This window comes from Micropterus dolomieu, linkage group LG01 (genome assembly GCF_021292245.1).
Source record: "Micropterus dolomieu isolate WLL.071019.BEF.003 ecotype Adirondacks linkage group LG01, ASM2129224v1, whole genome shotgun sequence".
NCBI lineage: Eukaryota > Metazoa > Chordata > Actinopteri > Centrarchiformes > Centrarchidae > Micropterus > Micropterus dolomieu.
This window is the reverse complement of record NC_060150.1, coordinates 3,591,848-3,613,490: the sequence shown is the minus strand read 5'-3', so window position 1 is coordinate 3,613,490 and position 21,643 is coordinate 3,591,848. Positions and strand designations below refer to the sequence as shown.

The window sequence follows — 21,643 nt, the reverse complement described above, 5'->3', positions numbered from 1 at the left end:
CCACACCTCTGGGCTTCTTTCTGTTACTCAACCGTCGACAAACAAACCCCACACAAAACGGTCCTTTGTCAGCAGTGCTGAAAAACGACTTCAAACTGCTCAGCGGGCTTTGTTGAGTTCAAAGCAACCCTGAAGTCAGGATCTGTGAGCACCAAATAAAAGTCAGCTGCACATTTCCGCTCCTTAAAATATTAAATAAAGAAAATAAGTCAAATCTGTATCATTGAAATCTCTTCTCTTTATAAGCAGTTTTATCCAGAATGTGTGAGTTTCCTCTTTTATCGACTCTGTAGCTGCACGTCTCTATAATTAAAGTTTATAACAAAAGCAATAGTCAAAGCGGCTGGTGAATTTTGGGCTTTACCAGCCACCGTGGCCTACAGAACAAAACGTTTCCTGCCCTGATTAGCATCCTGACTTCAGACTGTGTCGTGGAAAAGCAGTGATGTATATGTTACCCCACCACCCCCCGACTGCAGACATCTTGTTTACAAGTCAAGAGTTCAGAGCCGACAAGGCAATTCAGTTCTCATGCACACACACATTAACTCACACACACACACACGTGCCTCACCATTAATTAGCCAGCTGTTCAACTGAATTACTTTAAGTCTATTTTAAAGGACCGTTACATGTTTATCTACAAATTCTGTAAACTTTACAGCTTCTCTCTCCATACATGTCTATTTGAATGTCCCGCCATCATCCCTGCCTTTCAGTGGAACCCCGAGCTCAGTTGCTTCTTTTAAATCTTTCAAAGCTTTTGCTTAACTGATGGTATTTACAAATACTAAAGCTTATTAAGACATGCTGGTCCAAGGTGTTTATTGTAGAAATGTCTTTTTGAATCAACTTCCGCTTCATTTACTTCCACTTCTGCAGAATACCTTGAAGTTGTTAACTCCTTTTTTGATCCCTGATAATTTTATATCTCTGAAATTCTCAGGTTTGCTGACCTAAACTTTGTCTTTACCTCCTTTGTTTATTCTGCAACAATAGGAGAAAATGAAGCCTCGAAAGATGATGCAAAAACAATTTGCTACAAGCTGGTTTAATGTGTAAACACGTTGGAACAGCCTATCGGTTGATCCTAAGGTGAAATAATAAAACTCCTTTCATTTTATATCTTAAAATGTCTGTTTTGATGACATTAACTTTGTTTTTTGCTTCTTACTTTTGTACCATTGAATGTTTTTCAGTGGACTTTAATTACTTATATTTACATACAAACTAGAAAAATGTTCTAAATCTTTTCGCTGGTAATGTCAAGTTTTTCCTCTTTTTATCCATCTTAGGAATAGGAATATTTACATAACCCTTTGCTAGGTTTGTTTATTGTTTTTCTTCCGGGTGACGCGTTTGAGCCGCTTTCAGACGTGATGAGTGAAAGTGTGTCTATGTATTTACCTGTAAGTGTCTCTGTATCTATTTGTAACCGCGCTGCTGCCACTTGCCAGGACACTCCTGTAAAGGAGATTTTTAATCTCAAGGAGTTTTTTATCCCGGTTAAATAGAGGTTTGAATGAATGAAAAAAAAGAGAAGAAACACTTGGGTCATACATGAACTGAAACCAGCTGCTTCGTCAAAGGTAGGAAATGGGTGCAAAGCGTACACCAAAATGTTCTTTTAAAGGCTGTTTAAAGAGGAACATCAGAGTTCAGGAGGTCAGTGAATTGAAAACAGGTTGTTTTGCAGTAAAGTCTTATTTCCGTACATAGGCTCCTCCTCACAGCGGCTCATTTTATCATTTCTGGGGCAGATCATTGCTTCTCTGAAGAAGAAAAAACACCCAGCTCTACATTTATATACTTTATTGTTCTTCACCCAGAGTTGTCCCTAAAGAAAATCTTTCCGTTTCACGCCATGTATCAACAACAAGGTCCATAAGCAAGAGCACTAATACAACACTGTAAAAATTCTGGATTTAAAATGTATTAAGACTATTAAAGTAAAAGTGCTCCCCGTGTCCCCTGTGACTGTTATACTAGAACCAAAGTGACTCCTTCACAACGCTCGCGGCGTCCAGCCAACAGTCCAGAACTCAACGTTATTAACATTATATTCAAATTGTTAAAAGCAAAAGCAGCAAATCTTCACATTTGAGAAGCTGGAACCATTTAAAGTGTTTGTTATAAATTACTTACACGATTATTAAAATAGTTGCAGATTAATCTGAATAATGGTGTGCATATATCTTAGATTGGAAAGTAACTAATAACTGAAGCAGTATGATAATTGTAATGCAGAACAAAGCGCAATTTTTCCCTCTGAGATGTTGAAATACGTGACGCCCTCCCTGATAAATATCGTCACTTTTGCTCCAGCAACAATGAAACAAAGTTTCCTAGAAGAAATCAATAAATTAAAACTGTGTATGTGAGTAAACTAACGTGCCTGATGAGCTCAGACTGAACAAATCTTCTTTTAAACTGCTTCTTAAAATGTATTTTTATCAATTAGGCCTCTCAATATGTTCACATTTTAAAGTCTCAGAACTTTATGTTGTGACTGAGTAAATATGTATTTTTGTCTTTATTTCACAGGGTGCCGTATTACAGAAACTATCCTAACTGCTTGGTAACCGTGGTAATAAGGGTTAGATTTACTGACTGATTTAGGAAAAAGGCCATCACAGATTAACAGTTCCTCAGTCACTTTCCTAACTTTAGATAGGAAAAGTGTTTTACAGAAGCTTCCTAACTTCGTAAAATCTTAAACAAACTCTCCTAACTTTAGGAGAACTGTTAAGCTGTCCTAACTTTTACTTTTCCACCAGCTAGTGTTTGCTAACTCGTTTAATCCACATGGCTGCTCTTTTACTCCTTTTACAAAATCAACAAACTGTCAACAGGCAGTTAATAATTAATAATTGATCTACCGATGTGTTTGATGACAAAACACTCGTTAGTAGGAAGGCTGTAGGCCATGTAACGCTAGATAATGTCTCATTATATAACATAATGTAAAGGCTTGATGTAACAAAAGGTTACCAACACCTCTAAGTCATTGATTGTTGATAGTTGTTTTCTTTAAGAAAAACTAGAAAAAAACAGCGATTAAAAGCTGCTTAGCTCGGCGAGATGAGAAAAGTGGCATCGGTTGCTAAGTGACAGACATAAAAGTTGATAACCGATGTTGGATTGGGTATTTAGGATTTAGGAGGTAAGATGGTATGAAGTAAGATAAGAGAGGATCCCTAAAGTTAGCTAAGATTTGCTTCCTATCTCAACTTCAGGATTAAGATCTTTCTGTAATACCGGGTGACCAATTGTTTTTGTATCTTTGATGGCGTTAATGACTTCCTAATGCCTTGTTTTGACAGGGAACTTCATTATGTTTCAACTATTATTAATCATCAGTCCCTCATGTTTCACCTGGTGGAAGCCAAGGAAGTCCTGGATGGTGGGGGACGTGTAGAAGATGTAGCCTTCAGCCGTCACCACCAACACAAAGCCGTTCAGCGCCTGGAGACCAAAGAAAAACCTCCATCATACCCAGTAATATTTTAGTAATAATACATCTAATAACACTTCTTCAGTTACCTGAAGCAGCAGGTCTCCCTCAGAGAAGCTGACTCCGTCGATGGAGGTCACCTGGGAGGAGGCGGCGGCGGCGGCGGCGGCTGAGGAGGTGGGGGTTGTGGAGGACGGAGTCAGCGTGTTCTGGATGTTTCCCCCAAACATCAGGCTCCGCTCGCTGCTCCAGCTGGAGCCGTTCTGGCCTTTCTTCATGGTGGCTGGAGGTGAAGAAGATAAAAGTTTTTAATACGCAGAAAAAGTTTAAATGAGTAAAGAGCAAAACTTCCTGGAGCTGCATTTTTAACCCCAAACTGATATTTCATTTGTTTTGTTTTGTTTTGTTGTTATTCCATTTCAACACACACATTTCTGAGAAGAACACAGAAGAAGAAACCACAGAGAGGAACTGAAACTAATTTAAGAAACAACTTTCTCCACCCTGTGTACAAATCTCTGCACAGAGTTGTACAACATTTCTAGAAACAAATAAAAAACAAAACCCGTTCTGTGCTGATGCAACGCCAACTGTGGCGGCCATTTCGGATGTCACAGCTCAGCTACAAACAGCTGATTGTGTTTACGAAAACACGCAACTCTTTCTCAAAACTATCTGCTAAAATGAGCAGCATAAAGTGAGAAAAACAGAAAGAGGAACATCTCATCTCTTTCCAATCTGGGTGGAGCTGCCTGATGTTTCCTGTCGTCTTACAACATCGTCGCTCAACTCTTCCTCCTCTTCCTCTTCTCGCACTTATCGAGCAGCTTTTATCAAACAGAGAGCAGCAGAAAAACAACCTAAAAGTATCCTCTCAGAGAGGAAGCAGGTGGATTCTGAGAGGAAACCAGTTACAAAATGATGATGGATGAGCTGACGGAGGAGGAAAAGATTCATGAAGCGAAATTAGTGGCATAAAACCCGCAACAAGGCCCTGCAGATGCTTCTTTTTGTTGTATATAACATCGTCCTCTTGATTTACTGACCAAACTTAGACCATAAAACATATTTTAAAGCCTCATGCGGCGAGGCACGACTAGCTGCTACAGACCGCGATAGGTGGAGGAACAGTAAAGAATAAGTAAAGTAAGTTAGAGAGATTTCTTAACTGGAATTACCATCGACCAGTCAAGTGACAGTTTACATTCATGTCTGTCCAGTAATGCGGGCCGTTATCAACTAACACAGACCTAAATGCCTCTGACCTTAATTGGATAGACCTACAACCAATCAGAGCAACGAAACGTGCGACGTAGAGCTGGAAAATAATGAAGTCTAGTTCCCAAACTTTTTAAAAAACACCTTAACAGCACAGTAAAATGTGAAGCCATGCGGTAACACAACCTGTGTTCTACTTGATCAGCGCTGCCTAGTTTGACAGTATGATCTAAGAAACGTGCGACTTTTTAGATCTGGACGGTTTTTATACCAATCCAAGCACCGGGTTTGAAATTCAATGCCTGGGTCTGACACACACAGTGCATGGAGGCTGGCTCAGCCCTGTCCCTGTTAAAAAAACAAAAATAATACTCCAGGCCAAACGAGGATAACAGGCAGAGCCACAAATTATACCCACTGGCCTCCGAGTTTTCCCTGCTGACCGAACGCAGCGGGGAGGCGGCCGTTTTGGAAGACAAGAATCATGTGAAGTGATCGGCGACGGCTTCAGACGCTGACGGGGAATCAATCTGGGCCGAGCTGTTTTTTTTCTAATAGCGCTTTTGTACGCAGAGGAGTTTTTGTTCCTAAATGAGATGGCCACAACATGCAGCGTCTTGTCCAACAGAGCCAACATGAAAAGCATTTCATGTGTAATTTAGAGATACTGGATAATAACCCTCTGATTATAAGTTATAACTCCCCGAAAAAGTTATATAGAGCATTTCTTTTTAGAAATGTTCCTGTTTCTTTGCAGTGATTATATGTGACAAGCTCAAGTTTTGCTCTGAAATTAGATCTTTAAAAATGTCTGACAGCATAAAACTTTGGAAACTGTTCATGGAAAATTCGTCCTTTATGTCTTTAGGTGACTAAATACGCACAGAAACCTTTATAATTTAACTTAAGATGAACTTAAAGAGAGGTTTGTTTCATAAAATGGATGTGTTTAATTCAACCCTCTTCATCTGTTTATCGTTAATACACTGTTTTTTATATATATGTTATATTTTAGAGTAACATTACTTTATTTTTATATCATGTAGGCAAAAAGCTGATGAGGGACTTTTACCTGCAGACGATAAACTACTTTCTAAACTATATTCCAATTAATAATAATTACAGCGATTTAAATAAACTGTCAAGTCAAGTCGTATTACTTACATGTTCCGCTGCATTTGTGTGCATCGATAGTGAAACTGTATATGCTTTGAACTGAGAAGTATTTCGAGTGATTTTCACTAAAGATTTGCGGATGCCGTGTCATATTTCTTGTATTTTGGGTTCCTGGAAGTTTTAAACTTTGTTAAAAAGACAAAATGATCAGTCGGACTTACAGCTGCGTTTGTGCTGAACACAAAGATACCGTGCTTGTGGGGTAAGGACAGATTAAAAGACAGAAACAAAGGCATATAATGTCTGCAAAAAAGAATTGGCCAGAGTATATTATAATATTTAGGGTTTTTCAGTTGACTAGTTCAGACATTTCTACAGTGAAAGTGGTCAGCTGGGGAGCTTTTTAAATTTCTAATCCTTCATGTCTTTGACAAAATGACTGCTGACGTGAAAACAGTTGAGGGGAAGTGTTGAGAGAGGAGGGGAGACGAGACTTATATTTAAAGTATGATGTTTGAGTAAGGAACCCATTATTTTGAAACCATAATGACTCTGAAAGCCTTAAAGACTCGATTCTAATCTGACGTGATCGCCAGCGGCGTCTTGGGACTCAAATGTTTTTCTACTTACTAACGCAATGAAATGAGATTTTTTGTTAAGTTCTGATTACCAAACAAACCCTGCCTCTTATGATTGCAGTAACACCAAATCAAGCACACCCTCTCAACCTGATGTGAACTCAGAGCTCCGCAAAATGACTAAAGAGTCGTGGCAGTACTAGGGGCATGCTGATGCTCATGGTTCTATCCATAACTAAAGCCTCCAAACTTTCACTTTACAATAACATATGACGATGAAAAGCAGCAAATGCTCACATTAAGAAGCTGGAACCACTTAATATTTGACTTTTTTTTTTTCCTGAAAAGGGATTTAAATGATTCATTGATTAACAAAATAGTTGCCACTTATTGTTGAGTCTATTGTTAAACTGATTTCAGCTCTATATTACAGACACAAAAAGTGCCAAATGTCAGATCACAAATTGTTAAAAAGTTAAATCTCCTCCACTAAAGAGGTTCAAATTTTAAGGAATTGTTTGACATTTCTGGAAATTCGCTTGTTCTCTTTCTTTCCAAGATAGGAAGATCACTATCACTCTCATATTCCAGAGGCCGGTTAGCTTAGCTTAGCATAAAGACAAGACGCAAGTGGAAACAGCTAGCCTGGCTCTGTCTGAAGGTATCTGGCTAAACAAATGAGATATAACTTTAGCATTGGTGGTGCTGGTTACTGGATTTTGTTACCCTTGGACAGAACCAAGCTAGATGTTTCCCTCTGTTTCCAGTCTTTATGCTAAGCTAAGCTAATCTGCTGATGGCAGTAGCTTCATATTTACTGTAAAGATACTACTGGTATCAATATTCTGATATAAAAAGCTTATTTCCCCCCGAAAAACTATCAAACTATTGCTTTAACTTCTGTGAAGGCATCCTGGTTAGTGTCTTAAAAAGACTTTTTACATAGACGTAGACAAGTGGGAAGGAGTACAGTTCGGTTAGAGTCATAAAAGTACCGACAGAGTCAGATAATTAGAGATTTGCCATAACAGCCTGGTACAAAGACAAGATCATGCCAGGGGACGACCAAACCAGATGGGTTGGTTAAACCATCTGAAGCACAAAGGACGGACAAACGCTGGGCACAAACTTCTTAAACCTCCTCCCAGTTCATCTGCGCGAGTTTCCTGTGCAAGACCAGGTGGCTTTACATTTGAGAAGCTAAAAGGTTTGTATCAAAGAACACATTCTCGAACTGTGGCAGGAAATTCAAATACTGTGGGTACTTGGGGCGAGATCACCAACCAAACTATTTGGCGCCCAAATAGAAACACACCGCGAGTGGCTTGTTTGATCACAGCCATGAAAATATGAAGAGAACACTTAATTTGGATTATAGAAACAGCTGGTAAAAATACCCAAAAAGAGCCAAGATAGTTTGGACAAAGGCTGGAGAAAGAACCAAGAGGAGCGATAAATCAGCTCGTTAAAGAGAGGAAAGATGAAAAATATATTTTTATGACACTCGAGTTGCCCTCTTGTGCTGACTCACACCACCGACTTTTGTTTTTACACCGCCTGTTTTATTTAGTTTGATTAATGGTGCTGCCAACCACTCGCATTCCCAAAGCAGTGTTTCACTTGTTTCACATATTTTGGAGGTTTGGCCACCCTGCAAGCTCAGGCTCGGCAAGCTCTATTACTGATGCAGTACCAGTAAATAAATTAACATAAAAGGGAATGAAAAAGAGATTAAATGACACACAAAAGACTATTTAGTTCATAACACCGGGAATGCAGAAATGCAAAGTAAATGCAGCCAAACGCTCACTGTGAACATCTGACTGCAGAGATCTCACCTTCTAATTAAAGTGACGTTAAAGATAAATGAGCGCAAATCAAAGCATAAAAATAAAAATAGCATACTGCACTCATTTATAATTTTATTTATGCATTTATCTATATGTAATGCAGCACAGCTCCCTGCATTCTCAGTTTTAATCTTACATACCCAAGAACTACAGCTAAAATAATAGCCTGTTAATGATTAATTCTGGTGCAGTAATGTGCGCTCTTGTTGTGCACCTACTCTTTGTCTTTTATATCTCTAGTTTTGCATTAATTCAGGATTATATGCCAGAAACAATACGCAGATAAACCACAATGACTATGCATGTTATTACATAACATAATGTTTGGTTGGTAATTGATTATAAATCATCTCAGGTACAAATAATAAAAAGGAAACCGGGGCAAGAGAATGTTCTTCTTATCTCATTTAAATGCACATCACTTGTTGCCGACGCGCTCTAAAAGTTGTGTGTAAACAACAAGCTGATGCTCCAGCTTTGATTGAGCTATAAAAAACCTGGCCATAAATAACGGCCGGTTACCTGTCGACTACCTTTCCTTTCCCTTCCACGGCCAAACCTTTCCCGCGCTCACACTGAACCTCTGGTAATTTCCCATCCTGTGTTGTGAAATGTGTCAACATGCGAGCTTAAATAACAGCTTCATGTTAAAACAGACTTCTTCTCATTTTTGATCCCATGCTCGCTCTCCTCTCCGGGAGTTTTCCCCGTGTGCCGTGCCAAATGTTTTACTGCTCCCACGGCATGCCTTGCACGCCGTTTACGGCCTGATTTACGGCAAAGCGCCAATCGATTTCATGTCCTCTCACATTTCATGAATTTAAATGCTGAATTGTCTTTTGTCTTGCAGGCCTCACAGCAACCTGAGTAGGTGCCAACAAGCACTGCTTCTTTTAGTGTCACTTGAAAGATTAACGCAGCACATGCACTCCCTGCAACGCCCTGCTTCACATCACCAGCGATACTCCCACCTGGGAGCTTGCTCCAGCAGCCACGGCCTCTTGCTTGCAACCACTGGGAGCGTCCCAGTACGAACCACAGATATTCACTTTTGGGCATTCGGCAGCTTTACTAGAGCAGTTTTTACCAGGTTAAGAGGCAAGTGAACAGCAGCTGCTGGCAAGGTGATGATTTCAATGCTTAGGCTTGTCTAATGCAGGGTCAGCAACTGCAAAGAAAAGCAGAAAATTCTCACATTTGAGAAGCTGGATGCAGCAAATGTTTGACATTTTTGCTCATAAAGTTATCCAAATAATTGCAGGTGATTTTGATCTACTAATCAGTTAATCGACTAATTATTGTAGCTCTATTTCAAACAAACAATTTCCTGGTCAAAATCTGTACTTTTGTGCTTACTTGTGTCTTATAGCACGCTGACTATGTTTGGGTTTTGCTTGGACAAAAGAGTAAGTGAGGGGTGAGCGGTGACTGATGGTGCATTTAAGAGGTGTCGGAATAATCAGAATCTCTTTTTCCTCCTTAAATCTTTTTTGCAAAAAGAGAAATAAAATGTACATGGGACATAAATAAGTATACAGAACTTTGATTTGTGCAAAATCACGTGTTGCATACAGAATTTGTTCGACCTGTAATCTGTAATATGGTTATAACAGTTTGTTTGCTGTCCATGTAGCGTGAACTACACGTCTGCGTGTTGTTTATACGCTCTGATAATGTTAATCCAACACATCTTTATAGTAGCGTCCATGTTGATTCCACATTCCGACTTAAGAGCACATGAACACACTGAAGAAGAACGACTCGGGAAATGGGACCATCCAAGGAGCATGTCAATGCACCGTGAGCCACTGGTTGCAATTTAAACCCTCACCACTAGACACCACTAAAACTTACAAACTGAACCTTTAATTTACATTTAACAAACCTAACATTGTATTGGCCTGAATACAAGGCAAAATTGTTTTCAGGTAATTCATTTAGAAAAAAAGGGGGTCATCTTACATCATTCACAACATCAAATGTTCTTTTTGAATGCAGAGGCAGGCTTCTACAAAATGTTGCATTGTGGGTTGTGTGAAGCCTTAATGTTGCAAGGCTAGCAATTGTCTTCAAGTTTGTTTACAGCGGGTGTTTTAGAGTTAGCTGTGTTTGACATGCAGGAGCTTCCGAAGGCTCGTGTAACTTGTTTTGCTGCCACAGAGGAAATAAATTCATGAAAGAGAAAGGATGAGGTACTTTCCCAAAAACAGCTGAAAAATCCAGGTTGTCTTATATTGGCAAGGTATTTTGGTACCTTTACCAAAAGTCCACCTGGGAATTTCACTCATTGGTTCCTCATCCCAAGGCGTGCTGAGCAGTGAAATCACCTGGCCTAGAGATGCTTTTAGAAATAAAAACATCTCTTGGCACCAGGTTTGACATCTTTTCTGTAACCAGACCGCACACAAACGTTCCCTCACACTGTAGGAACGGCAGGCGTTGCTTACGAAGGATCATCTTTCACTTAAGATAAAAAAGGTGATGCATGAGAGACTGGAGCTCTAAATTTAGACCGAGAAAAGTGAGATTTACGGTAATAAAACGCTCTGCAGTCCAAACAGAAACAGGACAGGATGGGACTTGTGTTCTTTGTTGACTAAATGAGACACATTTGCAAATTTTAAAATGCTGAATAATGATTTAAAAGTGCAAATATGAAACTGTTGTCCATAATTATAACACAAACAACATGTGGTGTGTTTGTGGGTTGTTAACAAATATTGAGTAAAGATGTATGTTACTCGAAACTAGACATAAGAATTTTAAGAGTGCACGTCTTCGGTTTCACTGTTGCCTTAGTGTGGTTTTGGTGTAAGCATGTGTGACTCTGTGTGTATGTACGGGGGAGGAGGTTATGTCTGGGCATGCTCAGAGTTAGGGCCTTCAACACACTCATACACACACACACACTCTTAGCCGGAGGCGTTTTGGTTTAGTGGTTCAGCGTCTCAGTGCAGCAAGAATGAGCTATTTTAGTACCAAGAAGAACAGTTTGAGACAGAAGTGTGATTAAGATGGGAAAACAAGAAACAAGCGAGGTATAAAAAGTATAAAAGTGCTGAGCAGGGAGAGTGATAAAAGAACAAGTGTGCTAGTTAGTAATAAATACAAAAAGCTTACAAAAATATAACAATATGAACAAATAAATAAATAAAAGTCTCACAAGAAAAAATTTAACCTGAGAGGACCATGGTAGGTACCTTGGGGAACTCCCAGCTCTGTTTCTGACGTGGTAAAACCCCACTTCATTCACCGCTTTACCACCAACGCAGATGTTAAAAAAGGAACAGCTGACTCCTACCAAACCACAAGAACCCTTGTAAACAGCACAATGCTACCATAAACCTCCTCCACTTCGTCTCCTGCTATGGCTTTATAATAAAGAGGGGGCCTGGGGCAGCTTCATTTGGGTTCTGTACACCGATCTAAAAAGGTCCTGCATAGTGTCAACAAAGCTTGGTACTATGAGGACCCCTCTTCCAATCGGCATATGGTTATCCGGTTACACAGATGGTTTCACAATAACTTTATGGGGCTTAAAGTGCTCTACAACAGTAGTTCTCAAAGTGGGGTCCGGTGTCAGAGGCCCAGCGACACTGGGACAAAATCGGATCAAATGGGGGGTCTGTGGTCTACTTTGTGTCAGATTAGGGGTACTTGAGGTGAAAAAGTTTCTTAAGTTTCTTAAATGTTGGTATAAATGTAGTAAGGTGCATGTTCTATAAAATGTAAAAAAAAAAAAATGTATTTAAGCCCACAGTCTTCAAATATCTGACCAACAGTCCGAAACCCAAACATATTAATTTTACAATCACGTACAATCAAGTAAAGCAACAAATCCTCACGATTGAGAAGCTGTACCTAGGGAATGTTTAATAATTTAATCTATTATCAAAAATGTTGCAGATGAATTATCTGCCATGTAATTCTTCAAGTGATCAACTAATCATTTCAGCTCTAGGAACAATACAGTGCCCTTTTAGAAAAGTTAGCAATAATCAACCAAGTTCAAAACTTCGTATACTTTATTTATATAAAAATTCACGAGCTCCATCTCCTCAAATGTGCATACTTGCTGCTTTTGTTCTTCTTCTATGATAGGAAACTGACAATATTTGGAGTTTTGCTTGAACAAAAAGACTAATTTCATCAGACCCAACAGTTAAAAACCATTCAACTCAGAAAACACACGACAGATTATCCATTAATGAAAATAATTGTAAGTTTTCGGTGCTAAAAGTCTTCCTATGGATCCTTCATGTTGACTAAAGAAGGAAGAGACTTCTTTCTGGGTGTGGACCCTCTACCACAAAAACCCACCCTGTGCACTTGCTGACCCCATTATCGAACCCACAGTACATGAATTCATTTCAGGCTGTCGCAACCCCATTTCTCTCTTTCTATCATATTTTTATGAACACCCCCACCCCCCACATGCCTCCATCTCCCAACACCCGCTCCGAAGCGCTCTGCGGTTTCTGTCGACTTTGAAACCCAAGAGCTGAATGGAGGCATTGTTCTTCATCCCTTTGGACTGCAGGATGGAGGAGGGAGGGAGAGAGGGAGGGGGTGACAGGAGGAGATCAGCATCACCAACACTCATGCTCTCTCTCTCTCTCTCTCTCTCCCTTTCACTCTCAGTCCTCCCCCCCTCGCTCTCTCTGATCCTCTCGGTGCAGGTCTGGTCATGAACGGCAAGGACTTGTGCGCAAGTACAGAATAGGCCTTGTCTGGTGTGGAAATCGAGAATGGTTTCACATTCAGAGTTCTGTTTGAGAGTCTCCAAGCTTTAAATCTGTGTATTTAACATGTGTCATCTGTTGTCTATTGTGTGTAGTTCCCTGTTCTGCTCCTGTCCCCCTTTGATGGGAGAAATCTTGTTGCACACACGTGTAATCTGCACCACAACGCCATTATCTGTCCATTATGAGGGGTTATAACAAGCTGTCACACTAATATCCTTACTACTTAATTAGAAATATACACGCATCTCTTTATAATCAGAGAAAGAACACTAGAATTACTTTTTCTCTAGTGGCTATGTTTATAAATGTCTACGAATTCAACATGAAAAACTATCAGTGCTTGCAAGTCATTTGCAAGAGAAACAAAGTGTTGAAGCTACTATTATAATTTTATTTGTTATCCCTATCTGGGGGTTGAACTCACATTTTTATTAGCGATTATACTATTAATATAAAGGAGGCTCGCTCATGATCTGATTGCTGTACCTCAGTAGGACCTTGTGAGCAAAATGAGCTATCATACATTTCGTAACATTACCCATCGTTACATTTCGTTATAGACGTCCAAGTAGTGTCTGTGCATTAAAAGTTTTCCACTTAAATGGGGGAAAGGATGTAAAGACTTCACTGCCTGTGTATTTATTGGTTAACATTGTTAACTAGTAGTAGATTCGAGGGTTTGACCCATTTTATAATAGAATAACTCTTGTTTTAAGTTAATAAAGGTTATGTCCACATGTTTGATATCAAGGACATGTGATCATATTGTGCAGTGTGCTTCCAACGATCATACGGTAAGTAAACTACAATTTTATCTAAAAGAAATACACATTAAACTCAAGGTTGAGTTTATGATCATGTCCTTGCTGTAAATGAATTAAATAAAGAACAAGACATTGGCAACTTCTTTTAAAAAGGTTTGTTGTAACAGTAACTTTATAAATGCTCTACATAATTCAACATCCTCATATATGGTCTATCATAAATCTTGAGTGCAGCTGTTTAGATCAAATATTTATTCTTTTCAAACCGCCCTCTTATCCAAAAAAAAAGAAAACGTGCAATACGTCCACATTTGAAGATAATACAAGGCTTTGACGGGTAGATGAATGCAAGTAGTTTGGCCTGTACTGTTTTTTCCCCTTTAATCCGAGACAAATTCCTCTTCCAGGACACAATAAAACTAATCTTGAACTTTGAAAACTCCTGAAAATACTGTGTGTTGCACTCTTTACTCGCAAAAGTTGGTAATACAAATGTTTTAAATGCCTTCTGCCACCAGTCGCTCATCTCGACCTGCTGCCATCCATCAATAAGGCGTCCGCAAAGCTTTTGAGAGCTGATGTGACACTAATGACATTTTGTTTTCGAACCTCTTCTCTTCCTGCTCTCCTCCACACTTGTCGTTACTGCCACTTCCTGCTCTGCGGCTAGAAGTCTCACTTTAATGACCACAACTATTTCACTGATGGCAACGCCTAAAATGGAAATGGTAAACAACCCCAACATCAACCCTAACGACAATTACAAGCGAGCAGGCATGAAAATACACACAGTTAGTGTAACATATAACCTGCTTATTTATCATTTTGAAGAGGAAAAGTGTCAAACTGCAGGTTTGAGCTTCATATTTATTTATCCTTTCTGACTTCAGGCTGTCTTTTAACTTCCAGTGCAGTGGGTTCGCTGCAGACCTGAAGCTGACGGATGATTCCTGCTGTCGTTTCCAGGAAATGTGAAAATGTACGACTTCACACACACACACACACACACACACTGCAGGTAAACACAGGTTCACACACAGGCTGTATTCATGTGCAGAAAGTTCATGCTCTAAAAACACACACACACGCTGCTCCAGCCCTGAACCTGCTCTTTCTATGACAGCGCTGACCTCTGACCCCTGGCTTGCTACGATAAGCCTGAGACTGGTGGAGACGTCTCAGTGTTTACATTCCTCTGTCTGAACGGAGGGTCACTCTCGGGTGCCAACGCTGATACTACACATGATCCAACACACACACACACACACACACTAATCATACCAATCACTCATCAAATGAAGGCCAACTTCAGGAGTAAATCTCCAGCTCGCTACAGATCCACGGGGCTCTACAGTGCGAGTATTTCACTGTTTTCTCATTGCAGGAAATGTTGAACTTGTTATGCATGAACGGTGATTACTGACGAGTTAGCGCCAAGCATTCACAAATGAGAAATTAACGAATATGTAGAGCATTTTTCTTTAATGAATGGAAAATTAAACTGCTGTAGCTGGAATTCATGATGTACTAGTGGTAATCTTGACAGTAAACCATAATATGACATTATTTATCAGCTGTAGGTTGAACATGATCACATTATATTTACTGCATTTAGCCGACATGCTGCATCGTCGTTAGCTCGCCTGCTGCTTTCAGTAACGAGCTAATGAGACTTTCACTGTGTTTCTCCAGCTTTTCTAATGTTCACTGTGTTTTTATTTGTTTTATTTCATCTGAACCTGTTTGGTCTGATGGGCATTGTTTTGTATTTGCTGGGAGCCCGTGTTGTTTTATGGTGTTAGTGGGCTGCATGTCGTTAGCTGCCGTGTTGTCGCTGTACTCAGAGAGAGGCTCGGGAGCGTGCACAGGGCTGAATCCGACCCGGTGTCCTCACATTAAAAGCAGAATAGTGGCTGATGGAAGCAACGGAGAAAACAGGCGTGTGCTTCATTTCACAAGTGAGTTTTGACCCCACTGACAATAAGGCAATAAAAATTTGATTTATTAATAATTAATTTCATTGAAAAACTTTCATATTGCCCCTTTAATTGGGCTACTTTACTTAAAACTTTAAATGTTTCTGACATGGATTTATTTCAATATTGAGTAATATGTAGTGCAATGAACACTGATGCAAATGTACATTGTGTACAAATGTACAAATGTACAACTGAAACGATTTACAGACTGTTCAAACGGACAAAGATCTGTCTGTAATAACACTTTCAGCTGTTTCATCACTGTTAAATAAACAGAAAATATGAAACGACCAAATAATAGATGAAACATGGTGTAACATTATGTTACCATGACAGCAGCGGGTCTGAAATTACTTTTGGAGGCGCTGAAGAAATATTTCGAAAATCAATTTTAACAGACTCCCCGTTCTCGTGCTGATAATGTGCCATGCTACTGTAGTACACAATGGATAAAGAGAAGAGGAGTGATGGGTTGAAAACAAGTTTCGAAGAAGAGTTTAGACTCAGAAACCCCCAAAAAGGCAGAAGGGCACGATGTTGATCCACGGCCAGAGCGGCAAATTAACTCAGGAAGGAAAGAAAAAGAAAGAAAACGTCTGATGTTCGCTTCAACACAACTGATGGAAATACGGCTAATTTGCTTTAGCTGCACACACACACACACACACACACACACACACACACTTTGCCTTGCGTGCGAACTTTCAATCCCCGGCATCCTGAGTTGAGAAAGGAGAGGAAGGAGGCCGGCGGAGGAAAAGACGGGGAGAGAGGGGTGTATAGTATGATTATTGTGTGCACACACACACTTACACACACAATGGCAATGGCTGCCAAAACGTCTCCTTTACTGGCTTTTGGATGGTTTGCATGATTACATGTTCTCCCATTTGGATCTGTTAACTGTTATTATACAGCAGATACTGATGGGGGGGGAGCCAGAGGGGGAGAAAAGTAAAGTGGGTGGGGAGAAAATGGAAAGAGAGGTAGGAGGTGAAAGCTGACGGTAAGTGAAAGTGGGTTGGATGTGGAAACAGAAAAGAGGTGAAGGGAAGTGAGAGGTGGATGTTTTGGTAAAGGGGGGAGGAAAGAAATGGGAGTAAGAGGACGGGAGGGGGTTAGGGAGGTGAGGAGAGAGACAGGAGGAGAAGGAGGTGGGTTATGGTGGAGGCAAAGGGAGGAGGACAGAGGTGGAAAAGAGGGGTAAGAAGAGGTAGGATGCTGGAGACTGAGATTTTGTAAGAGGGGAAGGGAAAAAATGGGAGGATGAGGAGTGAGGAGAGACAGGAGGAGGCGGTGGAAGGTGGAGAGCGGGAGGAGAAGGAGGTGAGAGGAAGTGGACGAGGATGGAGAAAGAAAAATGGAGGAGATTTTGTAAAAGGGTGATGAAAGATATAGGAGCAAGATGAGAGAGGAGAGACTGAAGGAGGAGGAGGCACGAGGTGTGACGGAAGAAAAATAGGGAGCAAGGGAGGGAGGAGGAGGTGAGGAGAGAGTGAAGGAGGAGGAGGCACGAGGTGTGACGGAAGAAAAATAGGGAGCAAGGGAGGGGGGAGGAGGTGAGGAGAGAGAGTGAAGGAGGAGGAGGCACGAGGTGTGACGGAAGAAAAATAGGGAGCAAGGGTGGGGGGAGGAGGTGAGGAGAGAGTGAAGGAGGATGCGTAAAGTGGAGGGTAGGGAGAAGAGGAGAAGATAGACATGGTGAAGAAAAGAGGAAAGAAATAGGAGCGGGGAGGGGGGGGTGAGGAGAGACGTGGGAGGAAGGGGGGGGGGGCAACAGTCAGTAATCTGTAATGGGGTTTGAAACATAATGTAGCTCCGGTGCTGTTATCGCTGTCGTGCCGTGGACCCATTGAGGACAGGAAATCACACACACGTGTACACACAAGTACACACACACACACACGTGTACACACAAGTACACACACACACACATGCACACACACGCACACACACAGGCACACACAGCTCCCTTGACTTTTAAACTACTGAGTAATCAAGCTGGAAGAGGGAATAAAGGTCAATGTCAGTCTGCACCAAACCTGGTCGAAAAAAGTTAAAATAAATTATAAATATAATATATAAATTTCAAAAACAGAAATATCAGGTTTTATCTGCTCCTCCGTCGATGCCTCCCTTAAAACCTCCACCCAAACCCAAACTCCAGTTTCAGTCCACGACTGCAGATCTGGAGAGAAAAATACAACCTCCCAAAACTGCCAGAAATAATAATGAGCATCTGCCCACAATTAGCAGGAGGGCTAATTTCAGCCTCTCACTTAACCTCAATTCATTTGTTTCTCACTGCAGTAATTTGTCTCGATGCAAAAACATGGCGACAGCTTCAAGTGTTACCGGAGGAGGATCAGTAATAGATATCATTGCCAGCGGCAGCTGTAATTTAAATCCAGTAAAGCTTTATTAGCCCGACTCAGTGTGCCAGTGATCTGATTTGTTTCACTTTGATCGTGTGAATAAATAAATAAACCTAATTATAAATGTTGAGACGTCAGTGATCAATAGTTTCATCAGTTTGAGGTTGATTTTTATCTGTTGAACTTTCATTTCTGTAACATGTCTGTCAGATTCTACGTTAAACCAGTCAGTAAACCAGTCAGTAAGTCACGCACTCGGTCAGAAAAAAACAACAGTCTCTCAAAAAGTAAGTGAAGAAGGCAGACAGGAAGTCAACCAGTCAGTAAACCAGCAAATCAACGAGTTAGTGATCCAGCCAGTCCAACAGTCAGTAAGCCAGTTAGTCGGTAATCCAGTCAGTAAACCAGTAACTTAATCAGGCAGTAAACTAGCCAGTAATCCAGTTACTCAATCAGTAAACCAGCAAGTCAACCAGGCAGTAAACCAGTCAGTAAAACAGTCAGTCAAACAGTCAGTGAACCCCGTTACTAAGTCAGTGATGCAGCCAGCCAACCAGCCGGTCTGGTCTTAGCCCTGTGCGCTGACTGACAGGCTCTCTCGGAGCAGGCAGGCTCGGCAGGCAGCCAGTGGAGTTGCGTGTAAAGAGTTTATTTAGACAAGAGAGCGAGGAGGAGGAGGAGCGAGGGGGGGGGGGGGGGGGGGGGGCGGGGGGGGGGGGGGGGGGGGGGGGGGGGGGGGGGTGCTGCTGTTCAAAGATGTTTTGGTCGGGCCTGAGGGATATCATTTCTGCTGCAGAGGGGGAAGAGGTCTCCCTTCAGGCAGAACTCAAGAACCCGAATGAAAGGTCAGAACTGACCAGATGGGACAACACGAGAACTTCCACACATACATACAGTACAAATATACATCTGTGCGTACTGTATACAGTTAGTCACACACTGATATAATGAGGGAAAACAAATACACACATACAAGTGAAAAAAATGCACCCAAATTACATGACATACTCACGCCTGTGTGTGTGTGTGTGTGTGTGTACACGGAAACCCTATCAGTTTGATCAGAGGAGTTGGCCTGATCTAATGTGTTTTCTGCTGTGTGTGTCTGATCTTGTCAGAGCGATAAGATTTTCTCTCCTTTCATCTCTCGCTCAACCTTTTCACTGCATAAAATGTACAAATGAAAGGTGTTGTATATTTGAACCAGGCTGCACAGTTAGAGACATCATGTTTGCTGGCGTTACTCCACATGTAGCCCTGCTACTTCCTCCACAACAATACACTCACAGACTTTAAGAGGCAGTAAGTACATCAGTCAGCAAACCAGTCAGTACACCAGTTACTAAGACAGCAAACCAGTCAGTACACCAGTTACTAAGACAGCAAACCAGCGAGGAATCCAGCCAGTCAATCAAGCAGCAAACCAGTCAGTACACCAGTTACTAAGTCAGCAAACCAGTCAGTACACCAGTTACTAAGACAGCAAACCAGTCACCACACCAGTTACTAAGACAGCAAACCAGTCACTACACCAGTTACTAAGTCAGCAAACCAGTCAGTACACCAGTTACTAAGACAGCAAACCAGCGAGGAATCCAGCCAGTCAATCAAGCAGCAAACCAGTCAGTACACCAGTTACTAAGTCAGCAAACCAGTCAGTACACCAGTTACTAAGACAGCAAACTAGTCAGTACACCAGTTACTAAGTCAGCAAACCAGTCACTACACCAGTTACTAAGTCAGTAAACCAGTCAGTACACCAGTTACTAAGTCAGCAAACCAGCAAGGAATCCAGCCAGTCAATCAAGCAGCAAACCAGTCAGTACACCAGTTACTAAGACAGCAAACCAGCGAGGAATCCAGCCAGTCAATCAAGCAGCAAACCAGTCAGTACACCAGTTACTAAGTCAGCAAACCAGTCAGTACACCAGTTACTAAGACAGCAAACCAGTCAGTACACCAGTTACTAAGTCAGCAAACCAGTCAGTACACCAGTTACTAAGTCAGCAAACTAGTCAGTACACCAGTTACTAAGACAGCAAACCAGTCAGTACACCAGTTACTAAGTCAGCAAACCAGTCAGTACACCAGTTACTAAGACAGCAAACCAGTCAGTACACCAGTTACTAAGACAGCAAACCAGTCAGTACACCAGTTACTAAGTCAGCAAACCAGTCAGTACACCAGTTACTAAGTCAGCAAACCAGTCACCACACCAGTTACTAAGACAGCAAACCAGTCACCACACCAGTTACTAAGTCAGCAAACTAGTCAGTACACCAGTTACTAAGTCAGCAAACCAGTCAGTACACCAGTTACTAAGACAGCAAACCAGTCACTACACCAGTTACTAAGACAGCAAACCAGTTACTACACCAGTTACTAAGTCAGCAAACCAGTCACTACACCAGTTACTAAGTCAGCAAACCAGTCACTACACCAGTTACTAAGACAGCAAACCAGTCAGTACACCAGTTACTAAGACAGCAAACCAGCAAGGAATCCAGCCAGTCAATCAAGCAGCAAACCAGTCAGTACACCAGTTACTAAGACAGCAAACCAGCAAGGAATCCAGCCAGTCAATCAAGCAGCAAACCAGTCAGTACACCAGTTACTAAGACAGCAAACCAGCGAGGAATCCAGCCAGTCAATCAAGCAGCAAACCAGTCAGTACACCAGTTACTGAGACAGCAAACCAGCAAGGAATCCAGCCAGTCAATCAAGCAGCAAACCAGTCAGTACACCAGTTACTAAGACAGCAAACCAGTCACTACACAAGTCAATCAAGCAGTAAACCAGTCAGTACACCGGTTACACCAGTTACTAAGTCAGCAAACCAGTCAGTCCACCAGTTACTAAGTCAGCAAACCAGTCACTACACAAGTCAATCAAGCAGTAAACCAGTCAGTACACCGGTTACACCAGTTACTAAGTCAGCAAACCAGTCAGTCCACCAGTTACTAAGTCAGCAAACCAGCGAGGAATCCAGCCAGTCAATCAAGCAGTAAACCAGTCAGTACACCAGTTACTAAGTCAGTAAACCAGTCAGTACACCAGTTACTAAGTCAGCAAACCAGTCAGTACACCAGTTACTAAGTCAGTAAACCAGTCAGTACACCAGTTACTAAGACAGCAAACCAGCGAGGAATCCAGCCAGTCAATCAAGCAGTAAACCAGTCAGTACACCAGTTACTAAGTCAGTAAACCAGTCAGTACACCAGTTACTAAGTCAGTAAACCAGTCAGTCCACCAGTTACTAAGTCAGCAAACCAGTCACTACACCAGTTACTAAGTCAGTAAACCAGTCAGCAAACCAGTCACCACACCAGTTACTAAGACAGCAAACCAGTCAGTACACCAGTTACTAAGTCAGCAAACCAGTCACTACACCAGTTACTAAGTCAGCAAACCAGTCACTACACCAGTTACTAAGACAGCAAACCAGTCAGTACACCAGTTACTAAGTCAGCAAACCAGCAAGGAATCCAGCCAGTCAATCAAGCAGCAAACCAGTCAGTACACCAGTTACTAAGACAGCAAACCAGCAAGGAATCCAGCCAGTCA

General features: G+C 41.3%; 1 protein-coding gene across 1 annotated transcript in view; it reads right to left on the bottom strand.

Annotated features, from left to right (window-relative positions):
• LOC123973541 (aryl hydrocarbon receptor-like) overlaps positions 1-21,643 on the bottom strand; it is a 60,434-nt gene that overhangs the window by 14,868 nt on the left and 23,923 nt on the right. Inside the window, exons 3-4 of the mRNA XM_046053673.1 lie at positions 3,544-3,737; positions 3,376-3,465 (exon numbers count right to left, since the gene is read on the bottom strand). Coding sequence (XP_045909629.1) covers positions 3,376-3,465; positions 3,544-3,737 — 284 coding nt within the window. The remainder of the gene's footprint in view (positions 1-3,375; positions 3,466-3,543; positions 3,738-21,643) is intronic.